Raw genomic sequence first — 20086 nt, 5'->3', positions numbered from 1 at the left:
AGTGCTGCCACACCATTCAGTTCTTTATTTTACCTCATAGTGCTGCCACGACATTCAGTTCTTTATTTTACCTCATAGTGCTGCCACACCATTCAGTTCTTTATTTTACCTCATATTGCTGCCACACCATTCAGTTCTTTATTTTACCTCGTTGTGCTGCCACACCATTCAGTTCTTTATTTTACCTCATAGTGCTGCCACACCATTCAGTTCTTTATTTTACCTCATAGTGCTGCCACACCATTCAGTTCTTTATTTTACCTCATAGTGCTGCCACACCATTCAGTTCTTTATTTTACCTCATTGTGCTGCCACACCGTTCAGTTCTTTATTTTACCTCATAGTGCTGCCACACCGTTCAGTTCTTTATTTTACCTCATAGTGCTGCCACACCATTCAGTTCTTTATTTTACCTCATAGTGCTGCCACACCATTCAGTTCTTTATTTTACCTCATAGTGCTGCCACACCATTCAGTTCTTTATTTTACCTCTTAGTGCTGCCACACCATTCAGTTCTTTATTTTACCTCATTGTGCTGCCACACCATTCAGTTCTTTATTTTACCTCATTGTGCTGCCACACCATTCAGTTCTTTATTTTACCGCATTGTGCTGCCACACCATTCAGTTCTTTATTTTACCTCATAGTGCTGCCACACCATTCAGTTCTTTATTTTACCTCATAGTGCTGCCACACCATTCAGTTCTTTATTTTACCTCATAGTGCTGCCACACCATTCAGTTCTTTATTTTACCTCATAGTGCTGCCACACCATTCAGTTCTTTATTTTACCTCATAGTGCTGCCACACCATTCAGTTTTTTATTTTACCTCATAGTGCTGCCACACCATTCAGTTCTTTATTTTACCTCATTGTGCTGCTGTAACAGTATAACTTTAGACCGTCCCCTTGCCCCGACACGGGCGCGAACCAGGGACCCTCTGCACACATCAACAACTGACACCCACGAAGCGTCGTTACCCATCGCTCCACAAAAGCCGCGGCCCTTGCAGAGCAAGGGGAAACCCTACTTCAGGTCTCAGAGCAAGTGACGTAACCGATTGAAATGCTATTAGCGCGTACCCGCTAACTAGCTAGCCATTTCACATCCGTTACACTCACCCCCCTTTCAACCTCCTCCTTTTCCGCAGCAACCAGTGATCCGGGTCAACAGCATCAATGTAACAGTATAACTTTAAACCGTCCCCTCGCCCCGACACGGGCGCGAACCAGGGACCCTCTGCACACATCAACAACGGTCGCCCACGAAGCATCGTTACCCATCGCTCCACAAAGGCCACGGCCCTTGCAGAGCAAGGGGAAACCCTACTTCAGGTCTCAGAGCAAGTGACGTAACCGATTGAAATGCTATTAGCGCGTACCCGCTAACTAGCTAGCCATTTCACATCCGTTACACTGCCACACCATTCAGTTCTTTATTTTACCTCATAGTTCTGCCACACCATTCAGTTCTTTATTTTACCTCATAGTGCTGCCACACCATTCAGTTCTTTATTTTACCTCATTGTGCTGCCACACCATTCAGTTCCTCTTCCATCAACAGATAATTCTCACCAACACAAAGCAAGATTTAATGTACTGCAATATCTATTTGAGAGACAAGATAGCGTGATAACACCTACCACAGAAGGAGAAGTTAGAGTTATTTTCATGGGTTGAATGATTTCACAATCACTGCTCCCCACCAACACACAAAGGCACACTGCCGTCCATTCACTCGCATAAAACCTGTGGGCAGTCTGGTCATCGCTTGGAAGAGGAAACGTCTTGCAGGACTTCCTCATACTCATGATGCCCTGCTGCCAATTTCCTCGCTGCATCAGAGAGAGAGAGAGAGAGAGAGAGAGAGAGAGAGAGAGAGAGAGAGAGAGAGAGAGAGAGAGAGAGAGAGAGAGAGAGAGAGAGAGAGAGAGAGAGAGAGAGAGAGAGAGAGAGAGAGAGAGAGAGAGAGAGAGAGAGAGAGAGAGAGAGAGAGAGAGAGAGAGAGAGAGAGAGAGAGAGAGAGAGAGAGACCTCTACAAAACAAAGCGCTCCTTCGTATGCCCACTTCTCCTCAAACAATATGAGATCTTTTACAGCTGAGAAGAACTCAAAATCTACTTTTATTCTTGCTTTCACTAATCCTTTAAAAACACATCTTACATCCTGCCCATATCCCGTTTCTATCTTATGTTTCCTACTCAGAAAAATGGACATCTTAGCTTGTCCCAAAATAAAATTTAACATTTGACATTTTCTTTTCTGTTGCTTACTATATCTGAACCCCAAAATAAAAACAGTGTTATTGAAAACCTCCCCTACAGCTTTAAACAAAGATATCTATCTCCCATATCTACTGGGTGAAATTCCACAGTGTGCCATCACAGCAGCAAGATTTGTGACCTGTTGCCACAAGAAAAGGGCAACCAGTGAAGAACAAACACCACTGTAAATACAACCCATATTTATGTTTATTTATTTTAACTTGTGTGCTTTAACCATTTGTACATTGTTACAACACTGCATATATATAATATGACATTTGTAATGTCTTTATTGTTTTGAAACTTCTGTATGTGTAATGTTTACTGTTCATTTTTATTGTTTATTTGACTTTTGTATATTACCTACCTCACTTGCTTTGGCAATGTTAACACATGTTTCCCATGCCAATAAAGCCCCTTGAATTGAAATTGAAATTGAGAGAGAGAGAGAGAGAGAGAGAGAGAGAGAGAGAGAGAGAGAGAGAGAGAGAGAGAGAGAGAGAGAGAGAGAGAGAGAGAGAGAGAGAGAGAGAGAGAGAGAGTTTTTTTTTTTTTGTTGAGTTTTTATAAAACCTTTATTTTATACTCAAATGTTAACACAAATAATGACACACTGTCTTTTCAGAAATGAATCAACAAATGTAATTCCTAAACGAAAAATAAATAAATACATACCATCTACATTCAACTTATTTCTTCAGCAAAAAATAATTTCCCCTCCTCTACAAAACAAAGCGCTCCTTCGTATGCCCACTTCTCCTCAAACAATATGAGATCTTTTACAGCTGAGAAGAACTCAAAATCTACTTTTATTCTTGCTTTCACTAATCCTTTAAAAACACATCTTACATCCTGCCCATATCCCGTTTCTATCTTATGTTTCCTACTCAGAAAAATGGACATCTTAGCTTGTCCCAAAATAAAATTTAACATTTGACATTTTCTTTTCTGTTGCTTACTATATCTGAACCCCAAAATAAAAACAGTGTTATTGAAAACCTCCCCTACAGCTTTAAACAAAGATTCCAGCATTTCCAATAGAGGTTTTATCCTCTCACACTCCATAAAACAGTGAAAAATAGTTTCTCTTATATTACAAAAAGGACATCCATCTCTAACATCTGAGTTAATAACAGATATAAAAGCATTAACTGCAATTATACCATGTAAAACCCTCCATTGCATATCACCAGTACCCTTTTGTAACGGTGGCTTGTACAGTGCTCTCCATTCTGGCTTTACTTTATCATCAATGCCCAATTTTACTCTCCATGGAGTGTCTTTTCTATTTTTCAATTTATCTTTGTTCAACACCTTGACACACCCCCTATACAAGTCCTTCCCATTCACCTCATCCAAACTCACCTCCTCCAACCCTCTCAAATCCATCAATAACACCTTTCTTTCTGACTCTGAGATATTTGGTGTAATCCCTAGTCTTGGAAATGAGACGTCTTCATCTTGTATATTCTTCTTGTGGTTACTAAGCATACCCCACTCTTCTGCTGACAGAGCCTTCCTGCAGCTCCCCAACATTTGTCCGACAATCCTTTCCGACCTCATCCCCAAATGTTCAGCCACCCGTCTTCCATCCATTAAGGCGGGCCCAGCCATGGCCATTAACTGTTTTAAGGTGATTATTTTGCCCTTCACCAGAATCTTGGAGAAATGTGGAACAGCTGCAGTTGTACAATCCAGTCTTGCTCCATACACCAGCGGTTCCTCCAACAGCCAATGCACTGACTCCGCTGAATTTCGTCTGGACACCTTCATTATACTCCACACTCTGAGAAGGCCTCTGTAAAACGGAGGTACTCCCTCCCTAGAAATCTGTCTACTATCAACCAGAAATAAAGCCTTCTTTAATCCTAATCCTCCAACCCTCTGTAATACAAGACCTGCCACCCCTCTCCACACCACATTTTCCGGTCCATAAAGCAACCTTTGAATAAACTGAAACCGGAAAGCAGCAGCTCTACTAGCAAGATGTACAAGACCTTGTCCCCCCTCCTCTTTTGATAAATACAAAACACTTTGTGGAACCCAATGATATTTATCCCAAAAGAAATCCACAATAATTGCCTGTATCTTAGCCAGAAGGCCAGATGGTGGTTCTAAAACTGACAACCGATGCCACAGTGCAGAGGCAATCACATTATTAACTATAATAGTGCGCCCCCTATATGACATACGAGATAATAACCAACGCCATCTCCTCATCCTCCCTTCCACCATTTCAACCACCCCACTCCAATTCTTTTCCATAGTCCCCTCATCTCCTAGGTACACTCCAAGATACTTAAAACCTCCCTTACACCATTCTAGCCCCCCTGGCAAAACCATGATCCCTCCAGCCCATTTCCCAATCTGTAAAGCACAACTCTTTTCCCAATTTACCTTTGCAGAGGATATTCCCCTAAAACGATCAACCATTATACTCAAACTATCCACCTCCGCTTGATTTTTCACTAACACAACTACATCATCAGCATAGGCTGAGAGACGAATAGGAGGAATATCCTCTGAAAGGTACACCCCTTCAATGCGACTTCTAATGCTATTTAGTAGTGGCTCTATAGCAATGGCATACAACATCCCTGACAAAGAACATCCCTGCCGAATACCTCTACACACTTTAAAAGGAGCACTCAAACCACCGTTAACTTTCAATACACTTTCAATGTCACCATATATCACCTTTATCATGGCAATAAAACCCGAGCTGAACCCAAACGCCTCAAGCGTGTGCCATAAATATTTATGTTCAACTCGGTCAAATGCCTTTTCCTGATCAATTGAAATTAGACCAGCATCCAACCCAATAGCCTTAGAGACGTCCAAAAAATCACGAATCAGAGAAATGTTATCCCCTATCTGCCTGCCAGGAACACAGTAGGACTGGTCCGTATGTATGATTTGCCCCATCACCTCCCTCAGCCTGTTGGACAAAGCCTTTGACAATATCTTATAATCAGTGCACAATAAAGCCACCGGCCTCCAGTTCTTCACCTCCCTAGGGTCACCCTTTTTGGGCAATAGGGTGAGGACAGCCCTTCTGCAGCTTATTGGTAGTAACCCTCCGGTTAAACTATCATTAACTACTGCTAGCCAATCCTCTCCCAACATAGCCCAAAAAGACTTAAAAAAGTCAACGGGAAGCCCATCAATGCCTGGTGCCCTTCCATTTTCCATGCCTTTTAATGCAGTGTATAACTCCTGCAAAGACAATGGTTGCTCCAGCTCAACCTGAGCTTCTGCAGCCACCTTTGGGAGCCCATCAAAGAACTGTTGTGTCACTGTTTTATCCTCTTTGTACTCACACTTATAGAGCTCAGCATAGAACTCTACTGCCCTCTTTCTAATTTCACTCGGGCTAGTGAGCTCTTGTCCAACAGCTGATTTGAGACAATGAATAATTTTTCTTTGTCCATTCTTTTTCTCTAAACCAAAGAAAAACTTGGATGAGGCATCCATTTCAGATATTCCCTGAAACTTACTTCTCACCAATGCCCCCTGTGCTCTGATACCCAGCAGGTCTGCCAATGCAGCTTTTCTCCTCTTGAGGGCCTGAGTATGGCCTCGATCTCCTGTGGTCTCAACCAACGTCATGAGTTCCACTATTTCAACCTCTAAGGCTTTCATTGATCTGGTGATATCCTTGGTGACATTCCTCGTGTATTGATTACAGAATTGTTGAATCTGGATTTTCCCTATATCCCACCACTGTTGAAGTGATATAAAACTGGCCTTTTGAGACCTCCACCTCTCCCACAAAAAACTGAAACATTTCCTGAAATGAGCATCACTCAATAAAGTTGTATTAAAATGCCAGTATGCACTTTTGGGTTTTACATCATTAATGAACACCACCTCTGTTATTAAACAATGATCAGAAAATCCCACTGGGGTTATCACACTTGATTTACAAACCTGAGATTGATGCTCAAAACAATAAAACCTATCTAACCTAGCCATAGAAATGATGTTCTCTCTCACATGCGCCCAGGTGTACTGCCTTGTTCCTCCATGTTGACTCCGCCAAATATCACACAATTCATGTGTTACAATAAGGCGTTTTAAAAAAGTCCTTGAGGCTATATGAGGTTCTTGGTGATTTCTATCTAAATCGCTGACTGTGCAGTTGAAATCCCCAGCAATAAATAAATAATCCTCTTTATTACATTTCTCAATGGTATTTGATAATGTCTCTAAAAAACATACCCTCTCAACTGTCACCACTGGGGCATATACATTTATCAGACACATAGTGATGTTTTCATACCTTGCTCTGACTTTTAATAACCTCCCCTCAACTATCTCCTCAATCTCATAAGACAAAGGCAAAAACCCTTTTGAGAACAAAATAGCCACCCCCCCACTTTTTGAGTTTTTATGACTACACACCACTGTCCCACCCCACTCCTGTTGCCACATGACTTCATTTTCCAAATTACTATGCGTTTCTTGTAGAAAAATTATGTCACTTCCCTTTCCCCTAATTAACTCATACACCATGGCTCTTTTTTTACCATCTCTTGCCCCATTTACGTTTAAAGAAGAAATCTTAAAACTGCTCATGGATGAAAAAAATATACAGATGATGATACAGCCACCACATCTCTTTACAGAGTTAAAACTGCAACTGAACTCTTTCATTTTCTTTCGAATTTACATCACTTATCACTCTCGTGACCACTTTCTTGAGTCTAGCAATTTCAGGGCTTTTCAACCCTCCTCCTGTAATTTTTGACATCAGAAACTTTGCTGATTCAATAAACAATTCACTTTCAGGGAAAAAATCAGTTACATTGTAATCCTGCATATATTTCTTCCCTTTTGTCAACTTCAGAAATTGACGTATCTTCTCAATTCCATATCTCCCTTCTATCCCATTTGTCTCGCTACATTGTTGTGACGCGTCAGAAGACTCACTCTCGCTATCCTCCCCAGAAGAAAACTCCACCATCTCTACCACTTGTTCATCTTCAACTGATTTATCACTCTCTACCTTTCTCTTAGAACTAGACCCTTCACCCCCCCTTACGTTCTTCCTTTTACTCCTAGGTATTTTGAAAACATCTGCTTCTTTTTCCGTTATTTCAATCTCCTCTTGCCCTCCAATTTCATTTTCCAGCACCACCTCAGCGACGGCAGTCGCAATCTCACCACCTGTTTCCCCTCCCTCTTTTTTCTGATCTACCACGATTTCCACCTTATCCACAATGCCTTCTTCTCCTACTTTTCCAACCACATCTGCCCACCTTCTCCCTTCCCCTGCACCCTTAGCATGTTCATCCCTTCGCGGTGGTGCGTTATTTGCACCAGCACTATAACCACTACCGGTCTCAGCGCGCTCATTCTCGGGACAACTGCGCACCAAATGCCCCTCTTTTCCACAACCAAAGCATTTCATTGATTCCGTCGAAGCATAAAATACATAATCAAATCCATCAATCTTAAAACTGAACGCTAAATTCAGTTCATCTACGTCCTTTTTTAAAATCATATGCACTTGTCTCCTATGAGACACGACATGTTTCAGCAACGGAGATTTGCATCCAAAAAGAACTTTCTTTATTGTAGATACGATTTGACCATGACGAGATAACTCTCGCTCCAATATTTCATCTCTAACAAAAGGTGGCACGTTAGACAGTATCACTTTTTTCGCCGGATTCATAAGCGGAAATACTTGCGTCTGTGCCTCCCGCAACACAACACCCGTCTCGACTATTTTATTCACCTTTTCAATAGAATCTAAAAAGATCACTACAGCGCTATTCATCCTTGAGGCTGATTTGATGCTATCATACCCAATGATAGCACCCACAGCCAGGCTACATTCTTCTACTGAACACCCTGCCGCGGCTGGAATCTTTACCCCATGCCTCCGGCTTAGTTTTTCAAACTCTACACTTCCTCGAGTGGCCATTCCAACCAGCCCCACCCGCTGGTTGTGCCCTCGCGAAAAAACAAACAAACAACCTCAACGATCCCACCACCCTTATACGTGCTTAATGATAGTTAAACAATATACCCTTAAAACAACTAAACTAATGTATATATATATATATCTACATACCAAAACCCAATAGAGTGAAAAGAAATTACATTCGCTCTCACAATCACTCCTGCTTGACGACTCACTCCCAGCATGCACTCCGACGAGAGAGAGAAAGAGAGAGAGAGAGAGAGAGAGAGAGAGAGAGAGAGAGAGAGAGAGAGAGAGAGAGAGAGAGAGAGAGAGAGAGAGAGAGAGAGAGAGAGAGAGAGAGAGAGAGAGAGAGAGAGATGCAACTTGTAGTATTGCACCATAGGGATAGCCTAAGAACCAGTCTGTTTGTACTCTATAGCCAAATCTTTTTCACACTGACATTTCAAGCCAGAGTATAACCATTAGTGAGTTCCTTAATGCTTCTACTGCCATCCATAATCACTTCTACTGCCATCCATTATCACTTCTACTGCCATCCATAATCACTTCTACTGCCATCCATAATCATTACTACTGCCATCCATAATCACTTCTACTGCCATCCATAATCACTTCTACTGCCATCCATAATCATTTCTACTTCCATCCATAATCACTTCTACTGCCATCCATAATCACTTCTACTGCCATCCATAATCATTTCTACTTCCATCCATAATCATTACTACTGCCATCCATAATCACTTCTACTGCCATCCATAATCATTTCTACTTCCATCCATAATCATTACTACTGCCATCCATAATCATTTCTACTGCCATCCATAATCATTACTACTGCCATCCATAATCATTTCTACTGCCATCCATAATCACTTCTACTGCCATCCATAATCACTTCTACTGCCATCCATAATCATTACTACTGCCATCCATTATCACTTCTACTGCCATCCATAATCACTTCTACTGCCATCCATAATCATTTCTACTGCCATCCATAATCACTTCTACTGCCATCCATAATCACTTCTACTGCCATTCATTATCACATCTACTGCCATCCATAATCACTTCTACTGCCATCCATAATCACTTCTACTGCCATCCATAATCATTACTACTGCCATCCATAATCATTACTACTGCCATCCATAATCACTTCTACTGCCATCCATAATCACTTCTACTGCCATCCATAATCACTTCTACTGCCATCCATAATCATTACTACTGCCATCCATAATCACTTCTACTGCCATTCATAAGCAGTTTGTGACCATGTCAATTCCTACAGTAGCCTACAGAATGCTCATTCTGGGGTTGAAAACAAAAGACGAATTTCTGAGATCCGAATGAAAGAAAAAGTATCTTTTTTTCTTTGTGTTCCCCTCAGAGGATGGCCTGATGTCGGGAGGTCTGCCGGGCCGTGTTGGGGAGATGCCCGTGTCTCTGGGAGGGCACCACGGGGCGGCTGCAGGACAGGCGGCTGCAGCGTTGGAGCAGCTGAGGGAGAAGCCGGAGAGCGGGGAGCCGCCAGAGAAGAAGAGGATGTTGATGGATCAACAGAGGCTCGTGCAGCATGCGCTTCAGCAGAACCTCCTCGCCATGGCAACACGACTGCCCATGAACATCAAGTTAAACAACAGAGGTGAGAGGATCAGAGGTAATATAACACTTTATTAACTTTCAAACGCATATTATTACATTACGTGTGTAGTGTATCTATATGGCTGAGAGGCTGAGCGATGAGACAAAGCAACACAGTTACGTTATTAATTGTGGATAAAGCTACACGGTTACGTTATTAGTTGTGGATAAAGCTACACGGTTACGTTATTAGTTGTGGATAAAGTAACTTACGTTATTAGTTGTGGCTAAAGCAACACAGTTACAATAGAGGGGCCCTTTGCAACACAGTTACATTATTAATTGTGGCTAAAGCTACACAGTTACGTTATTAATTGTGTATAAAGCAATCTGCAATCTGGTGTCTTGATAAAAATCTGCAGTCTGGTGTCTTGATAAAACTCTGCAGTCTGGTGTCTTGATAAAAATCTGCAATCTGGTGTCTGATGACTGTTGTGAAGAAATACTACTTCCTTACCAGAGGGGGAAATACTAGAAGTCATGAGTCAGAAGCTGCAGCCGGCCGTCCGTCCGCCCGCCCGCTCTGTTGATGATTCTCAGCGTGGCGGTGTTTACGACAAGCCATAAATCATACATCACTGACTAATAGAGACTGAAGGAAGAATGAGGGGCCTATCTGCTCAGGTGTGGTTTCATCTCTCTCTGCATGACTGTCTCTCAGGGATTAGTTATAATAGTGGGCTTTTCTCCGAAAGCTTAATGGTAGAATGAGTCAGAATCTTTCACTGGTTAATTCCTCTGCCGGCCAACCCGACCGGTCTGGCTGGGCTGCAACCCAACATGTAAACAGTAATTTACAGATGTCATCAAAACACTATTATTAAATACGCCAGGCTGGGGAACGCCTGCAAAATCATCTGTAATAGTGATTTTATAGTTTTCACAAGTACACTACTATCCAAGTTCTCCTGCCTGCCTGCTATGATTCATCCGTCTGTCACAGTCTCCTCAGGGAGATCACCCATTGGCCATAACTGACATGTACAAATCACTGCTACATCTGTTGACAGCGCTCGCTCTCTCTCTCTCTCTCTCTCTCTCTCTCTCTCTCTCTCTCTCTCTCTCTCTCTCTCTCTCTCTCTCTCTCTCTCTCTCTCTCTCTCTCTCTCTCTCTCTCTCTCTCTCTCTCTCTCTCTCTCTCTCTCTCTCTCTCTCTCTCTCTCTAATAAACTGCTCCGTAACCTGTCACTCTAGGAGTTATCGCCATTAATCTGCCGAGCGCTTCTCTCCTGCTCCTTGTGTTCCCTTTTTAAATGTTCATATTGAGTTTTCTCTCTCTCTCTCTCGCCTCCTGACAGATGATAGACAAGAGACTCCATTGAACCTGTCTACCAGCGGCATTAGCAGCATCAACATGTCGATAGAAATAAATGGAGTTGTCTACACAGGTAAATAGAGGGGCCGTTTGCCGTTTCAGGCAGGAAATTCAATACGTTATAGCAGCGCCCTGGCGCTTAGTCCTCCATGCAATTTGATGTCTTTGCTATAAAATCCATCGTAATGAAGTGGCAGTCCAATAGAGTTTACTTTTTTTTTTTATATATATATCTCAGAATTTGAGGCTGTGGATGGGAGCCTGGGAGGTCGAGGGGGTTTATTGTCTTAGATGTACCAGGGATGGGAGGCTGGGAGGTCGAGGGGGTTTATTGTCTTAGATGTACCAGGGATGGGAGGCTGGGAGGTCGAGGGGGTTTATTGTCTTAGATGTACCAGGGAGAGAGGCTGGGAGGTCGATGGGGTTTATTGTCTTAGATGTACGAGAGGCCAAGGCGGTTTCCCCTCAACTCCTCCCGCCCACTCGCACACCACCTCCTATTCTGCCTTCTAGTGATTGGTCGTTCGCGAACGAGTCTGCTCTAAGAGCCCGGGAGGGAGCCGGCTCGCTTATCGGAAGAGCCGAATCTATTTATAAAAAAAATAAGATATGAATAATCATAAAATTTAAATGAATATAATTAACTAATTCAAAGAACGAAAAAAAATGTATAAAATAATATAGGCCTAAATGCTCAAGCGCACGCACAAGTGTTCTGACTGTCTGCTCAGACTAACAGCCTCGCCTGTTGTTCCTGTCAATCAGACACGCAGTGTCAACCAATGAACCAAAGGTGCGTGAGGGAGGGCCGAGCCAACTCACTCACAGTCACACACTTAGCAGCCGAGGAGAGAGAGGAAGGACAGCTGGGAAAACAACAGCTGGAAAATGAGTCGGAGGCACAGTAGCATTTGGATGCATTTTTATAACGTAGACAATGTTAGAGCACAGCGTAGAATTTGCCAAAACAAAATCTCATATGAAGCCGGTTCTACGCACAACCTACACCGGAATATGCGAACTGTGCACCCAACTGTGAAGCTAGCTGTAGCGGAGCTTCGAGAAACTAGCGAGCCTGCTAGTGGTAGTGGTGGAGCCAGCACCTCCACACGTGGAGATGTATCCACTCAGTCAAGTAGGCCTACTCCACGACCCACAGCAGCGCAGTCTTCTATGGACCAGTTTATGCCAAAGTCTATGTCTGTAGCAAAACGAGGCCAAATTGATATTGCATTGGCTAAAATGATTGACACCGATTTCCAGCCATTTTCGTTCGTGGAGGACAGAGGTTTTAGAAATTATAGCAATAGTCTAAATCCAATGTACACAATTCCAAGCAGGAAAACCCTTTCAAAATCACTTATTCCACAACTGTACGAGAGCACAGTCTTCAGTGCGGGAAAGAGTCCAAAAAGCTACTGCAGTTTGCCTTACCACTGACTGATGGACATCAAGGGTAACCACTTCTTACATGTCGGTTACATGTCACTTCTTTGAAGATTTTTTCGATGTCTAGCTGTCTTCTGGACTGCTTTGAGTTCAGCAACAGACACACCTCAGAGAACTTGGCAGAGGAACTGTTGAGAGTGGCCAGAGAATGGCAAGTAGATGGAAAAGTGGTGTGTTGTGTTAGCGACAATGCAGCTAACATAACCAAAGCCATGAACATTTTTAAATGGACCCATCATCCATGTCTTGCCCACACAATCAACCTGATAGTAAGAGATGCTCTGAAGGTGATGAAGCCCACTGTGGACAAAGTGACAGCAGCTGCGGAATACTTCCACAGGAGCACAATAGGTGCTGAAAAACTAAAGTCTACACAATACTAGATGGAGATGCCTGAGCTGAGGCCTAAACAAGACTGTACTACAGGGTGGAATTCAACATTTTATATGTTGAAGCAGTTTCTTGAGTCAAAGGATGCCATCATCTCTACCGTGGCTATTGTCAATGCACCTGTTGATGCTCTGACCCAAGAGGAATGGGAGGTGGTGGAGGAGGTGTGCAGAGTCCTGGAACCCTTTGAGCAGGTCACTGTGGAGATCAGTGGAGAGAGGTGCAGAGTCCTGGAACCCTTTGAGCAGGTCACCGTGGAGATCAGTGGAGAGAGGTACAGTAAGCAGTTATTACTACATCATTATTTAATCCAGTATTACAGTTGAAGTCAGGAAGTGTACATACCCCTTAGCCAAATACATTTAAACTCAGTTTTTCACAACTCCTGACATTTCATCCTAGTACAAATTCCCTGTCTTAGGTCAGTTAGGATCACCACTTTATTTTAAGAATGTGAAATGTCAGAATAATAGTAGAGATAATGATTTATTTCAGGTTTTATTTCTTTCATCACATTCCCAGTGGGTCAGAAGTTTACATACACTCAATTAGTATTTAGTAGCATTGCCTTTAAATTGTTTAACTTGGGTCAAACATTTTGGCTTCCTACAATATGTTGGGTGAATTTGGGCCCATTCCTCCTGACAGAGCTGGTGTAACTGAGTCAGGTTTGTAGGCCTCCTTGCTCGCACACGCTTTTTCAGTTCTGCCCACAAATCTTCTGTTAGATTGAGGTCAGGGCTTTGTTTGCGACCAAGCTTTAACTTCGTGACTGATTGATGTCTATAGATGTTGCTTCAATATATCCACATCATTTTACTTCCTCATGAAGCCATCTATTTTGTGAAGTGCACCAGTCCCTCCTGCAGCAAAGCACTCACACAACGTGATGCTGCCACCCCCGTGCTTCACGGTTGGGATGGTGTTCTTCAGCTTGCAAGCCTCCCCCTTTTTCCTCCAAACATAACGATGGTCATTATGGCCAAACAGTTCTATTTTTGTTTCATTAGACCAGAGGACATTTCTCCAAAAAGTATGATCTTTGACCCCATGTGCAGTTGCAAACCGTAGTCTGGCTTTTTTATGGCGGTTTTGGCGCAGTGGCTTCTTCCTTGCTGAGCGGCCTTTCAGGTTATGTCGATATAGGACTCGTTTTTACTGTGGATATAGATACTTTTGTACCTGTTTCCTCCAGCATCTTCACAAGGTCCTATGCTGTTGTTCTGGGATTGATTTGCACTTTTCGCACCAATGTACATTCATCTCTAGGAGACAGAACGCGTCTCCTTCCTGAGCGGTATGACGGCTGCATGGTCCCATGGTGTTTATACTTGCGTACTATTGTTTGTACAGATGAACGTGGTACCTTCAGGTGTTTGGAAATTGCTCCCAAGGATGAACCAGACTTGTGGAGGTCTACAATTTTATTTCTGAGGTCTTGGCTGATTTCTTTAGATTTTCCTATGATGTCAAGCAAAGAGGCACTGAGTTTGAAGGTAGGCCTTGAAATACATCCACAGGTACACCTCCAATTGACTCAAGTGATGTCAATTAGACTATTAGAATCTTCTAAAGCCATGACATAATTTTCTGGAATTTTCCAAGCTGTTTAAAGGCACAGTCAACTTAGTGTATGTAAAATTCTGACCCACTGGAATTGTGATACAGTGAATTATAAGTGAAATAATCTGTCTGCAAACAATTGTTGGGGAAATTACTTGTGTCATGCACAAAGTAGATGTCCTAACCGACTTGCCAAAACTATAGTTTGTTAACAAGACATTTGTGGAGTGGTTGAAAAACGAGTTTTAATGACTCCAACCTAAGTGGATGTAAACTTCCGACTTCAACTGTATATATGTATATGAGCAGTAGATGAGAATGTAGTATCAGTAGACAAAACATGAACCTGAACTAATAAGTTACTGTTCTCTCTTTTCAGCTATGTGACAGCCTCAAAAATGATTCTCCTGTTTAAGGGTCTGCAGCGAATCACAGCCAGCCGCCAGAGAGAAGCAAATGTATCCACAGGACATGTGACAGAGTTGATGGACACCCTATGTTCATCAATGGACAGAAAGTTCCACAGAATGGAATATAATCACGTGCTATCAGAAACCGCTGCACTTGACCCCAGGTTTAAGAAGTTAGCCTTCAGTGATGCCAGAGCGATTCATGAGGTTATTCAAATAACCTCAGCAGCAGGGAGGGACAGCCCCAGTAGTCAGCTGGCTCAGTCACCAGGGCAACAGGAAGAAGAGGGAGGGACAGCCCCAACAGTCAGCTGGCTCAGGCACCAGGGCAACAGGAAGAAGAGGGAGGGACAGCCCCAGCAGTCAGCTGGCTCAGGCACCAGGGCAACAGGAAGAAGAGGGAGGGACAGCCACAGCAGTCAGCTGGCTCAGGCACCAGGGCAACAGGAAGAAGAGGGAGGGACAGCCCCAGCAGTCAGCTGACTCAGGCACCAGGGCAACAGGAAGAAGAGGGAGGGACAGCCCCAGCAGTCAGCTGGCTCAGGCACCAGGGCAACAGGAAGAAGAGGGAGGGACAGCCCCAGCAGTCAGCTGGCTCAGGCACCAGGGCAACAGGAAGAAGAGGGAGGGACAGCCCCAGCAGTCAGCTGGCTCAGGCACCAGGGCAACAGGAAGAAGAGGGAGGGACAGCCCCAGCAGTCAGCTGGCTCAGGCACCAGGGCAACAGGAAGAAGAGGGAGGGACAGCCCCAGCAGTCAGCTGGCTCAGGCACCAGGGCAACAGGAAGAAGAGGGAGGGACAGCCCCAGCAGTCAGCTGGCTCAGGCACCAGGGCAACAGGAAGAAGAGGGAGGGACAGCCCCAGCAGTCAGCTGACTCAGGCACCAGGGCAACAGGAAGAAGAGGGAGGGACAGCCCCAGCAGTCAGCTGGCTCAGGCACCAGGGCAACAGGAAGAAGAGGGATCAGATGGAGCACCAGCAGTAGTGCCACAAACGTCTGCTGTTTGGATGCTGTTTGACGAGAGAACAACTGGGGATGCAGCACGAAGGAATCCCTCAGCAGATGCCATAATGGAGCCCCTCCAACTATCTGCAGATCCTCTGGGCTGGTGGAAGAACAAGGTCTCTGTCTACCCACGGCTTACTAAAGTCATGACAGGGAGACTCTGCATAGTGGCCACATCCGTTCCCTATGAGAGGGTCTTCTCAAAAACAGGACAAATAATTACTGGGAGAAGAAACCGCATCAGACCCTCGAAAGTGAGGCAGCTTGCATTTCTGAATGCAAATCTCTCATAAAAGCAAAATATGGTCAGCATTGCTGTGTGCTGCTGGTTATAACATGGTAATAAATAAGAGAGAGAAAAGAGGGACCAGTTTAATGTTTTAGTGGGATGCTGCAGTTTTGCACATTGTTATTTATTTTTCTTTGATATGGTGCAATATTCTATTATTATGTTGTTCAGATTGTATTCGTTTTGAATTGTTACATTTATATGCACTTTGTTTATATACTTTAAAAAGTTATACTTTAAATGCACATGTTTAATAGCATTCTTTATCATAACAAACCAATGCATTTTTAAATACATTGTGGTTAAGGTAGAGTATGACTTAATTTAATAAGAATTGTTTTAACACCAATCATAGTCAAACTATCGCAAACTGTTTGACTTGAAAAAATACAAAACATATATTTTTTTAAAGAGCCGTTTGGGAGCCAAAAAGAGCCGGCTCTTTTTTGGTGAGTTGAGCCGAACGAGTCGACTCACTGAAAAGAGACGGAATGACCATCACTAATGCCTTCGAGCGATGAGGTAATTACCTGAAGATAGGCAGACAGTAAAGAATAAACCTACTGTGTGGTTGAAGTCGCCTTCACCATGATATTTAGTCCCCGTGTGTGAAACACCATACTCAGATCCTTGCGGCGCAGTCCGCGTCTTTCTGTGGGTTGGACAGGATGGTCAGACAGACAACTACAGGGTGGTCAGACAGACAACTACAGGATGGTCAGACAGACAACTACAGGGTGGTCAGACAGACAACTACAGGATGGTCAGACAGACAACATTTGAGATGAAAATATTTGTGTTGTCCCACAGATAATTTGGGTCGTATTTGTGCTTTGCATGTGTTAGCCTACCTATATTGTTTTTATAAAACTCTTTGGTTCATTATTTACACTCTCAGCATTTCGCTGCTTCACGTTCAATAGCCTTCCTCTCCTCTCCTCTCCTCTCCTCTCCTCTCCTCTCCTCTCCTCTCCTCTCCTCTCCTCTCCTCTCCTCTCCTCTCCTCTCCTCTCCTAGTTGGGTGTGTGAGATCAACATGTCTAGTCTCGTTGAAATAGAGTAGCCTACCTCTCCTCTCCTAGTTGGGTGTGTGAGATCAACTATACCAATTATGTCTAGTCTCATTGAAATAGAGGAGGCTGCCTATACATGGACAGAGAATCACGTGGCAGTTATCTTTCCAAAGAAATTAACTTAAAGATGATTCGGCTATAGTTTGCTACAGTGGCTATAAATACTATATTAATGGAAAGAAGTGGAGGGCCTTCAACCAACTTAAGTTGAGGTGCAACCAAAATATTTGAGCATCATTGGAGAAAAAAAATTGTAGTCCCCGTGTGTGAAACACAATACTCAGATCATTGCGGCGCAGTCCGCATCTTTCTGTGGGTTGGACAGGATGGTCAGACAGACAACCTTTGTGATGAAAATATCCCAAAAGTTGCATTTACCATATTATTTACCATAGTTGCACCTTTCTAATAAATAATAACTATTGATTACCCATTTATTTGTCTCCGTCTGAAAATGATCTATCTCTTATTATCTCCTAAAAGGTAGGCTATATGAAAAACGTAGCAAGGTTCCGCTCTCTCTCCAGTTCTGCCCTTTTCAAACGACAGTACATCTATCCCATTGGCTGATAGAGCCCGGGTAATACAGATAGCCTAATATAACAGCCCACGTGAGCATCTTTGGTCATTTATCCTATTTTCTTAGGTTATTTCTGCTCGTTTTTTTTTTATATTGCCTGTAGAGCGCAAAACTTGCTGGGACCATGGCTGGCAACAAGCTACGCCACATACGCCTAAAATAACGTTGAGGGACTGCGTTTGGGTTCTGGAACAGTTCTTCTGGGAGCGGGAGGTAGACGGATAGAAAGCCAGTGGGGGCGTGCGGCTGCGGTATGAAAAGCTACGGGTGGGAGTGGGATGAAGAATTCAGACTGGAGTTGATCCGGTTGATAATGACAGGATTTAAGCTAACTTTAAATCCAATCAGGGCCCGTATCCACAAAGCGTCTAAGAAAAAGTCCTAGGAATCCTGTTAAAATCAGTTAAAACATTTAAATAACTCCCAGCTCAGAGTAGGTTTTAGAATGACGTTAAGACACTGCTCAGACAAACTCTGAGCCAGGAGTAAAATCCACTCAGAAAAGTTTCTCACGACAGTTTGAGGTACCGCAAAGGAAAGATAGTGATGACTCTCATTAGCATATTGCGAGATGATGGGGAATAAAAGCCCGTTTATACTTTATCCGAGAATGTGATCACTGGCTTCTTATGGAGGGTGCGTTGCAGAGGCCAAATCAAGCTCCATACCTCATCACTGTGCGCCTCTCAAATGTTGTAATGATGGAGAGGGCTCCATATACCCTACCGTGAACAAGTATTCGCGCCCCAAATTCTTGTTCCCTGAATGTTAGCAGATCTTCAATCAAAACCTAATATTAGATACAGTGAACCTGCATTTACAAATAACAAAACAAATAGATACTTATTTATTTAACAAAGTTATTCGTCACCCAATGCCCCTGTGTGAAAAAGCAATTCCACCCTTACACTCAGTAACTGGTTATGCCACCTTTAACTGTAATTGTTTTAATTTCACCTTTATTTAACAAGGTAGGCTAGTTGAGAACACGTTCTCATTTACAACTGCGACCTGGCCAAGATAAAGCAAAGCAGTGCGACACAAACAACAACAACAGAGTTACACATGGAATAAACAAAACATACAGTCAATAACACAATAGAAAAGTTTATATACGGTGTGTGCAAATGGAGTAAGATTAGGGAAGTAAGGCAAGAAATAGGCCAATGACTGCAACCAAACGCTTCCTGTAGTAGTTGATCAGTCTCTCACATCGCTGTGGAGGAATTTTGACCCACTCTTCCATGCAGAACTGTTTTAACTCTGCAATATTTATGGGTTTTCGTGAATGAACTGCTGGTTTCAAGTCCTGGCACAACACCTCAAAAGGGATTAGGTCTGGACTTTGACTAGGCCATTCCCAAATTTAACATTTGTTGCTTGTTAGCCATTTTCATGTGGACTTGATTGTGTGTTTTGGATCATTGTCTTGCTGCGTGACCCAACTGCTCTTCAGCTTCAGTTCACAGACGGATGAGCCTGACATTCTCCTGTATAATTCTCTGAAACAGAGCAGAATTCATGGTTCCTTCTATTAAGGCAAGTCGTCCAGGTCCTGAGGCAGTAAAGCATCCCCAAACCATCACTCTACCACCACCATGCTGACTCCAAACCATCACACTACCACCACCGTGCTGACCCCAAACCATCACACTACCACCACCGTGCTGACCCCAAACCATCACGCTACCACCACCATGCTGACCCCAAACCATCACACTACCACCACCATGCTGACCCCAAGCCATCACACTACCACCACCATGCTGACCCCAAACCATCACACTACCACCACCGTGCTGACCCCAAACCATCACACTACCACCACCATGCTGGACCCCAAACCATCACACTACCACCACCATGCTGACCCCAAACCATCACACTACCACCACCATGCTGACCCCAAACCATCACACTACCACCACCATGCTGACCCCTAACCATCACACTACCACCACCATGCTGACCCCAAACCATCACACTACCACCACCATGCTGGACCCCAAACCATCACACTACCACCACCATGCTGACCCCAAACCATCACACTACCACCACCACGCTGACCCCAAACCATCACACTACCACCACCATGCTGGACCCCAAACCATCACACTACCACCACCATGCTGACCCCAAACCATCACACTACCACCAC

The 20086-nt window shown here is 43.5% G+C and overlaps 1 protein-coding gene across 4 annotated transcripts in view; it reads left to right on the top strand.

Moving 5' to 3' along the window:
• Nucleotides 1-20086, top strand: part of LOC139577321 (AT-rich interactive domain-containing protein 3A-like) — a 223627-nt gene that overhangs the window by 197365 nt on the left and 6176 nt on the right. For 2 of the 4 annotated variants that reach the window (XM_071404343.1, XM_071404341.1), the window contains 2 exons: nt 9597-9851; nt 11149-11238. In XM_071404343.1, the coding sequence (XP_071260444.1) occupies nt 9597-9851; nt 11149-11238 (345 nt within the window). Of the gene's footprint in view, nt 1-9596; nt 9867-11148; nt 11239-20086 lie in introns of all 4 variants that reach the window. The other 2 variants (XM_071404342.1, XM_071404340.1) reach the window with 1 other exon arrangement.

The sequence above is a fragment of the Salvelinus alpinus genome, chromosome 5 (assembly GCF_045679555.1).
Source record: "Salvelinus alpinus chromosome 5, SLU_Salpinus.1, whole genome shotgun sequence".
NCBI classification, from domain to species: Eukaryota; Metazoa; Chordata; class Actinopteri; order Salmoniformes; family Salmonidae; genus Salvelinus; species Salvelinus alpinus.
Note: the sequence above shows the minus strand (reverse complement) of the source record. Positions and strands in the feature narration are given on the sequence as shown.